The 8,642-nt window shown below is 37.7% G+C and overlaps 1 protein-coding gene across 1 annotated transcript; it reads right to left on the reverse strand.

Annotated features, from left to right (window-relative positions):
• Window positions 1–2,105: 2,105 nt before the first annotated feature.
• scxb (scleraxis bHLH transcription factor b) lies at window positions 2,106–6,525 on the reverse strand. Its single transcript, XM_065246077.2, has 2 exons — window positions 5,605–6,525; window positions 2,106–3,788 (listed from the first exon to the last, which is right to left on the reverse strand). The coding sequence occupies exons 1-2, from the start codon at window positions 6,166–6,168 to the stop codon at window positions 3,750–3,752; spliced, it is 603 nt and encodes a 200-aa protein (XP_065102149.2). The 5' UTR covers window positions 6,169–6,525; the 3' UTR covers window positions 2,106–3,749.
• Window positions 6,526–8,642: the final 2,117 nt, after the last annotated feature.

An 8,642-nucleotide genomic window follows, 5' to 3' on the forward strand; every position in this document is an offset into this window, starting at 1 on the left:
TCTGTGAAATAGTCACAAAATATTTTGCTAATTTTTCCGTGTCATTGTCACGTATGACCGCCATTTTATGTGTCCATGCCACGACTTTCTTTTTCGTGTTAGTTTCACGTATTGGTTACTCAACTGTTGTTCCTATTTTCTTACCATTGTCGCTTCAGTTAAGGGTTAGAACGACTTTCTGTTACATAAAATGCTATTCTTACCCAAACTCTAACCATAACATCAGGCGACAATGGTTTAAAAAACATACGAATAAAAATAGTATAAACCAATACTTAAAGTGACATCCGCAAACAGCAAATCTAACCCCAAACCGAAGCCACAATGGTTTAAAAATATAAAAAAACAGTTGGGTAACCAATCTGTGAAATTGACACGAAAAAGAAAGTCATGGCACGGACACGTAAAATGACGGAAATATGTGACAATGAAACGGAAAAATTTGAAAAATATTTTGTGACTATTTCACGGAATTTGTGAGATCATGTTGCTTTTTCCACGTTTCAATAATTGGGTCCCCAGTGCATCAACCTGGAAAATGTGAGAAAGATCAACCCAGTAACTTAGTTTTGGTAAACCACTCTCTGCAAGCATGTGAAAAAATAGGTCATTGAAATTTGGCTCCACCTGTGATGTCAGAAGGGGATAATAACACCCCTTAATCTGCACTATCCAACCACAACACTGCAATTTTTGCAGAGATCAGCTCATTTGCATTTAAAAGGACACACCCAAAAATGCCACATTTTTGCTCACACCTACAATCTGGCAATTTTAACATCATGATAAATGATCTAGATAATATTTTGAGCTAAAACTTCACATACGTACTCTGGTGACACTAAAGATTTATTTGACATCTTAAAAAAGTCTTGTGAAATGTCCCTGTTTATTATTTGCAGTTCTGCTGGATTAACCAGCAGCTTTGGGGATACCTTTTGAATTATTTGGGACTAATTTTCAAGCAAAAGTTGGTTTCATTGAACCAATGAAATGTTCATTGAAGCAGTGGTAACTAGTCTCTACACTGCCAGCTTCAGCCACTAGGGATGATAGAGCTCTGTTGATGTTGGATAAGAGAAGCAGATGGAGAAGGAAGTAGTGAGTTCAATGATCTGGGAGCACTGGAATGGTCACAGTTCACAGACTCTTTATTGAGCACAATAAGACTGAGCTGAACAGAATGATTCTCTGAGTGCTTGAGTTTACTGAGACAAAATTCAATTTTCTTGACTAGTAAGTATACATTATAAAAATACAGTTGAATTGGCTTAAATTATTTCAACTTTATTTTTATAATATATAGCAACTCACTAGTCAAAAAAGTTTAAATTAATTGTAATTTCAAATTGATTAAGCTTAATGCAGCAAGGATTTTTAACCTCAGAGTTAAACGTCACTGAGGTCTTGACTTGACTCAGCATTAGAGAAACTCAAATTCTTAAAAAAATTGTAAGACAGACTAATTCAATACAGGAAGAGACAAAGAAACATGGGGAACTTATTATAACGACAGCTGTAATTTATTATAGCGTTGTTTAAATGATTTCTGTCAGGATTTGTATTTGAATTACTCTAAAGACTGTGTCTAATACTGCTTTTGTTTATTTGCCATAACAAATGTATTATTAATTTCCTATGTGTTTAGTAGAATTTGCAGTATTTACATATATTCTTATTGACCATGGGGTGGTAAAACCAAGATTGCAGGTTCAAACCAGGGTAAAGCCAAACCAAATAAGGGTTTCCTTTGGAAAGGAAGTTTCTAATATGCATGTCCCAGACTGTAATGTATGTGTGTGAATGAGAGAGACTGTAGACAGGGGTAAAGTAAAGGACACTGTCTGCCAGCACGGTACCTGCAGATCTCATCTAGACTAACCTTACAGAACCAGACCTGCTATTCAGTTCATCTTTCAGTCTCTCGCGCTCTCTCTCTGTCTCTGTTTTATAGTCCATTGTTTGATTTAATCCCTCAGACAGATGCAAGCCTCACAAACATTTTTTTGGTTTAAACATACAAATGTTTTATTGACATTAAACACATTAGATTTCACTGATATAAATAAATAACAATAATTATCAGAACAAAAAACTTTGCTTGTAATAGCGGAATATGAACTGATATCAGACACAATGTAATTCTAAACACTGTAGATCAGTAAGTGGAAAAAGTGTACACAAAATATATACACATTATATACAAAACCGCATGGACAAACAGATGGTGTGATCTGTGTTGGTTAGATAAAATTTTGGTTGTGTCCGAAATAGCCCCCATACCATCATTCCCTTTTCCCTAAACAGATTGATCTCACGGAAAGTCGTGTTATAGTCACGAAAATTTTGATTAATTTATTCGTGTCCATGGCATGAAATTCTGCTTTTTTTGTGCCTTGAGCACAAATATCTTTTTTTGTGTCACTCACACAAATTTCTATAGTTTTTCGTGTCCATGGCACGACTTTCTTTTTTTGTGTCATTTTATGTATTGTTTTCTCATAGTTTTTTCCAATTTTCTTACCATTGTTGCTTGGGGTTGGGGTTAGAATTACTTTCTGTTATTAGACATCCAAACCCCAACTCTAACCCCAACTCCAGACGAGAATAGTTTTAAAAGTGGAAGAAAAACATGTAGAAACCAATACATAAAAGTACATCCTAACCCTTACCCTAATGATTTAAAAATAGGAAAATAAGAAATGAGAAATCAATACATAAATGACAGGAAAAAGAAAGTTGTGCCACGGACACAAATACAAATACTCTATAGAAATTTGTGCAAGTGACACAAAAAAAGACATTTGTGACATGAAAAAAGCAGAATTTCATGCCATGGACACGAATAAATTAATAAAAATTTTCGTAACTATAACACGAAGATCATGTTGCCCCTACACAATTCATTAATATAGTCCACTTGAAGGAGTAAATAAAAATGAGTGAGCTCGCTGGAAGTGCTGCAGGCCCCATCTTCCGCCGAGACACGAGAATTAGCCTCAGTGGCTTGGTAGCAGCTAGCTGGCAGTTTACATCAGTTGTATACTCATTATTGCAATGCACATTGGATGCACTCAGTAAAGTCCACTTTGATATCAGACACAAAAAATGGATGTTCCTCAAACAGTGCATAAGGGGGCTATTTCGGACACGGCCTAGTCCCATCTTCAACACACTGACAGACAGCCCACAGTCTGCTTGTTAACCTTGTGAAGCATAATGCAAACAAAATAAAAAATGTGTTGAGTTTTGATGTGTTAAAGAAATGGTTTACAAAAAAACTTTTCTAAAATTAAGTAAAAACGAAATAAACTGCATTTGATATGCCAGCCATCTTTGAAAGTCAAAGGTTTTTAGACAATACAGGCATTTTTAAGGTTTTCTAGTCAAAGGTCTGGCTATGTGACACACAGTCAAGTTTTCTGTACCTGTTCTTGTATGAGGATATGTAATTGTAAACTAGCAAAAAAAGTCAATCCAGTTAATCCTTTGTCCATTTCTATACAAACATCAAGCTTTGTAAAAAGTACAAAAATAAGGGGTTATGATAAAAGTAACATAGCCTATAGCTTCTACATATTGAATTGCTGAAAGGCACTGTAGGTGTCCATAATGATGCAATCCACTAGGAAGTTTATATTGTTGTAACTGGATTAAGAAGAGTTACGTTCACTTAGCCTTTACACAGTTTATATACAGCAAATTTACATTGGATGTGCAGTTCAATCAGACGGAACTGATCCTCTTCATTAACTCCTTAAGGCTGTTTTTCTTTCTCGGCCTTTGTTCTGAAAGGAGAAAAGAAGTGATCAGAGAGAGTTACTAGATTGCAGGTTAAGGGGTCTTTATACATCTTGTACATCCATTTATTTTACAGACACATAAAAACAATTATCTCATTAGATTTCTAAACAACTTAAGTCGCTGATGAGCATTTGAACTCTGACCGTCATTATTAACAGGTCGGATTTAGTCAGATGTCTAAACCCTAAACAGTAATCTCTCAAGAATAGGCATTTTACGCAATCTGATCTCTTTGGAGCGTGGGGGTCTCGCCATAACGTCATGTTTGGGTGCAGATCACCTCATTTTTTTTCTACTCGCGCTGTATCGCAGTAACCCACCTGGTGCACATTAATCAATGTAAACTGTTGAGCGTGCCATTTCAGTAGCATTTTATGTGTGTGTGCAGTTTTATTCAAAGTAAATGGTGGGATTAAGTCTGTTTACTTTATTGTAATGGCTTGCAACTGAATGTTAATGTGTTATACATATTCATATTTATTACGTGACTTTCTTGCATATTCAATCCTGGCAATATTTTAGTATATGACTACTAAACTGTAGACTGATTTGGGAAGTAATATGCAGGATAATGACCAGCTGGATGTGCTTTATGTCAGGGTTCTCATCATCACCCTGCTGGGATTTATTTTTTGTTACGTATGTATTTGTGTCCATGTGCTTTTTAGTTATGCTATTTAGGACCACGAAGTGAATCGTACATTTAGCTCATAACTAAAATATTAAATGCTCTCAGCTGATAAAACAAAGTCTCATAAATGTTTGGCTAGCAACACTGAAATTGTAAGTTTGGATTCATCAGGTGTTGTAAATTAGTTGCAGCCATTGCAATTTTGATTAAGAAGAAATGATCCTCTATTGCTCATGAAATGTGGCCCAATTATTTTTCTAACAGCATACGAAATAGCAGATGAAAGGCCGAATGGGAGTGTTTTCATTAAACGGTGGTGTTTAAAGGGTCTGGTCAGGATTAGTTCTCGTAATGATGATGAGGGTGTTGAAGGGTTCGGTGAAACTCGGGACGTACGTGAACTGCACAGGAAGACGTTCGGGTTGTCATGGGAATAAACCAGATGTTTTCAGTGCAATGTGTGCACACAGCGGACATAAAGAAACTTGTGTGCGGTGTTGTGTAAAAACTCACATAATTTAATATACATTATGAATTTTATTATCTGTCAGTTGCATGTTCAGATGTTTCCAGAATCAATGCGCTTTCTCAGTTGTGTTTCATTAAAGTATCAACTTAGTCTCAAATGTTTCCTAAAATTGCTTAGAAGAATAAAAATGAGATAACTGTTAAAATACATTACGAGTATGGAGCTATAATATGTATGTAAAATGTATAGGTACATTTTATGAGAAATTATTAAGTGGCAAGTTGCATTGTTGAAATCACAGTTGGAACTCAAATGGAGACATTTGAGAATATTTTTGATCTTTTTCACAACAGAAACATCTTAGACGTGCACATAGAGCAAAACTTTCCATTTGATATCTATTTAATCTCACTGACATCTTGAAGAAATAACAACTGAGATATTGAAGTGATCTCATGTTTCTTTCTTATGGGTCTTTTAACCTTTCCAAGAGTTTTGTAAATGGCATCGTCAGATTATCTTAAACAGGATTAATAGAAAGGTCTAATTGAAATGCATTGACCTTTGACCTGTCACAAAATAACAATCTTAAAGGACCTACAGCAATTGCTAATTGTCAAGATAAAGATACGTCATATACGTCATTCAGTTATTCATACATATATACGTTTTGACAATAACAATCAAGCAGTCTACTTACCAGTCGTCTCTGATTACTGAGACAAAAGGTGCAGATTTGTCTGGGCTGGGAGTTCTCTGAGTCTGGGCTGGGTGTTGTGTTTTTCTGGTGGTGGTTGTGTTGATGAAATAAACCTGGAGAGCTCCTGAGACAGGGCTGGCCGTCCCCACACTCATCTCCAACCAGCAGAACGTTTCCGAGGTGAGAGATGTAACTGGACGCCAGTCGCAAAGTCTCAATCTTAGACAGTTTCCTGTCAGCTGGTTCGGTTGGTATCATTGTCCTCAGAGCGGTGAATGCTGTATTAACGCTATTCGTGCGATCTCGTTCCCGGGCGTTTGCGACGTTCCTCGGCCGTCCTTCCGGAATCGGTGAATGGATCTCTTTGGTGACTGCCGCAGCTCGACAGCCGTACCTTTTTTTGCGAGCGCCCAGTTTAAAGCCATTGTAGCCGTGGGAAGCCATGCTGAAGGATTTATCGTCAGACCCAGATCCTTCGCTACCGTTGTCGTCGTCCTCCGAAAGCGTCCTGATTTCAGAGCACAGGAAGTGACCCGGTGTTGGTCGTACCATAGCGAAAGACATGCTCAGCACCTCACTGGACCCTGGATCCTGCTCTTTGCGCGTGAGCACAGGAATCCAAAATTCGATTCTGCCTGGTTGATAGGAACACAGGGATGACTTCTCCAGACTTCAAATGCACGTGGACACTCTCTGGTCTTTTTGGAGTCCACATACAAACTGGCAAGCTCCTCCTGTACCCATACAGCCAACACAGTCCTCCAGGAATTCAACTACGTTCTGGGCCAATCCTGCAATGCTTGACCAAGTCACTTCTGACTCATTCACTCACTCGTCTTTTCTCCACTGTCATCTATTATTTAGAATAACAGCATGCCAAGGAGCTTCCTCACTCATGTGCATGTGTATCGAGGGGAATGAGTGTGTGAGCTCCAAATCCTCCACACATGTGATTTTAGCCGAGTGTTTCCTTATGCCTCGGATTTATAGTCAGGGGGTGTGGCTGGGGTCCCCTTGCCCTGCAACCACTGTAGATGTGAAATCCAGTGAGCTAGTGGGAGGAATAGGCTCTCTCTTTCACTTTATAGTCTTAAGATTTCGACACTTAAATTCTACTTGAGATTATTCACTGTGATAGTTTTGTTCTCGCCTTGTACTTTATTAAATTTCTTGATATTACTTTCACACAACACACTGAATTTGAACACCCCCTATACTCTACTTTCTGTTAAAACCCAGTCAATCTGAATCAAATTCATTTGGCACCACATTTACAATATGATTGCATGGTTCCCGAGGGCTAATATCACATGATATAATTCAACATACTTAACATAAATTCTTATTCATTCATAATGTTGATCCTTGCAAATGGAGAATGGCCACTAGTAGCTCCCAATGCTGATTAAACAGGAAGCGCCCAAAGCTGAAGGAGTTTACAGTAATCTCCTGATGGATAACGGTTGTTGATCATAATGAACCCCATAATGGTTGTGTGGAGACAATGCACTCTCGACCATGTTTGAAAGTCTTATACACTCTGACATTTTCATTTGCCATTCTTTGCCAAAAAATAGGAAGGCCCTTTATGGTTTTCAGCCATTATAGAATCGTGCACACAAGTGTAATTATGAGCTCTTAAGATCTCGCAAAAACCCAACATCATACATCACCTAAATAACCCTTAACGCTGTGTGCACGCTGGTACTGGATGTCTATAAATCACAGCAGATCCTTTGTCTCTACATCTGATTATCATTACGTTCCCCAGAACAGATGTGGTGGAATGTCATCTCTTTGTTAAGTGCCCTGTCCTTATGCTTAGTAGTTAAACTCTTCTGGCGTGGGTCAGAAAACTGTCAGAATTCATCACTAATCTTTTCTTCAGGGCTGCAGACGATTATTATGAATGCCCGTCGGACACGCTTCCAGTTAGCTCGGGGGACTTTGCTGTCTAGCCGTAGTTGAGGACAGGCCAGCAGTCAACAACCACGCCTGACAGCGCAGACGGAACCCACAGCTGGCTCATATAGTTATATAGAGAAGGAGAACATATCGACTGATTCATTTTAACGCACATTTAAATGTTACAGAAGAGTTGTAATTGGTAATAAATTGTGACTTCATCAGTTAGACGTATAGACTGCGGTCCGGTTAAGAATAGGTCACATAAGCTCGATCTCTCAGTGGAAATGGGAGGAATAATTTGGCATCCAGAAGTCATCTCTCCACTGCTGACTGGTAATTGCCTTTCTGTGGCCTTGCCTCTGACTTCCAGCCCTCCAACCTCTCTATTTTAGGAGCAGAAATGAAGTCAGTCTTGACTGAAATTCCATGCCGTAATCGCCCCGTTCCTCGGAAGCCAAAGAATTCAGACGGCAAGCAGGTCAGTGGGACTGACGGATGGAAAATGTGAACTGTTTAGAAACTTCTGGAATTCTGTGCCCTCCAGAGCTCTGCCTGACAAATATTACTCTTTATAACCCTGATTAAAGCAAAGTTATTCATTTATCTTAGTTTTATGTATTCAGTTAAAGTCTTTGAACACTTTTTGGTATTATTTGATTTTTTTTAGAAAGGGAGAACCTACTTTTTATAGAAAATTTTTTGGGGGGTTGGGTAAAATATAGACCCAATCATTGGATTTAATATAACCTATGCTGGGTTGTTTCAACTCATGGTTGGTATAATTGGTATAATACTCAAACACATTGTATTATACCAAATACACAAAATAATGTTCTTTTTTAGCAATGAAATGGTGCACTTTAAGTACACTTTTTGTTATTATTTCAATATTTTTTTTAAAGGTTAAATCTAATTTTTTATTTAGGTCATTTTTTGGGGGGTCGGGTAAAATATAGACCTAATCATTGGATTTAATTTAACCTATGCTGGGTTGTCCACATTTTGGGTTTGTCCACATTTTACCCAATTATGGTCTGAAACAACCCAGTGTAGATATATAATGGACAGATAATTTTGTACAAAAAAGTAAAGTTTCCATTTTTGTAATTTAAAGCAGTGGTTCTCAAACT

The sequence above is a fragment of the Paramisgurnus dabryanus genome, chromosome 13 (assembly GCF_030506205.2).
Source record: "Paramisgurnus dabryanus chromosome 13, PD_genome_1.1, whole genome shotgun sequence".
Taxonomy (NCBI): domain Eukaryota; kingdom Metazoa; phylum Chordata; class Actinopteri; order Cypriniformes; family Cobitidae; genus Paramisgurnus; species Paramisgurnus dabryanus.

What these genes read in the sequence shown, in the direction of transcription:
- scxb (XM_065246077.2), bottom strand. Translation starts at nt 6,168, where the DNA reads ATGTCTTTCGCTATGGTACGACCAACACCGGGTCACTTCCTGTGCTCT. An exon ending in TCAGTAATCAGAGACGACTG is followed by an intron (nt 3,789 to 5,604) that starts GTAAGTAGACTG and finishes TTCTCCTTTCAG; the next exon opens with AACAAAGGCCGAGAAAGAAA.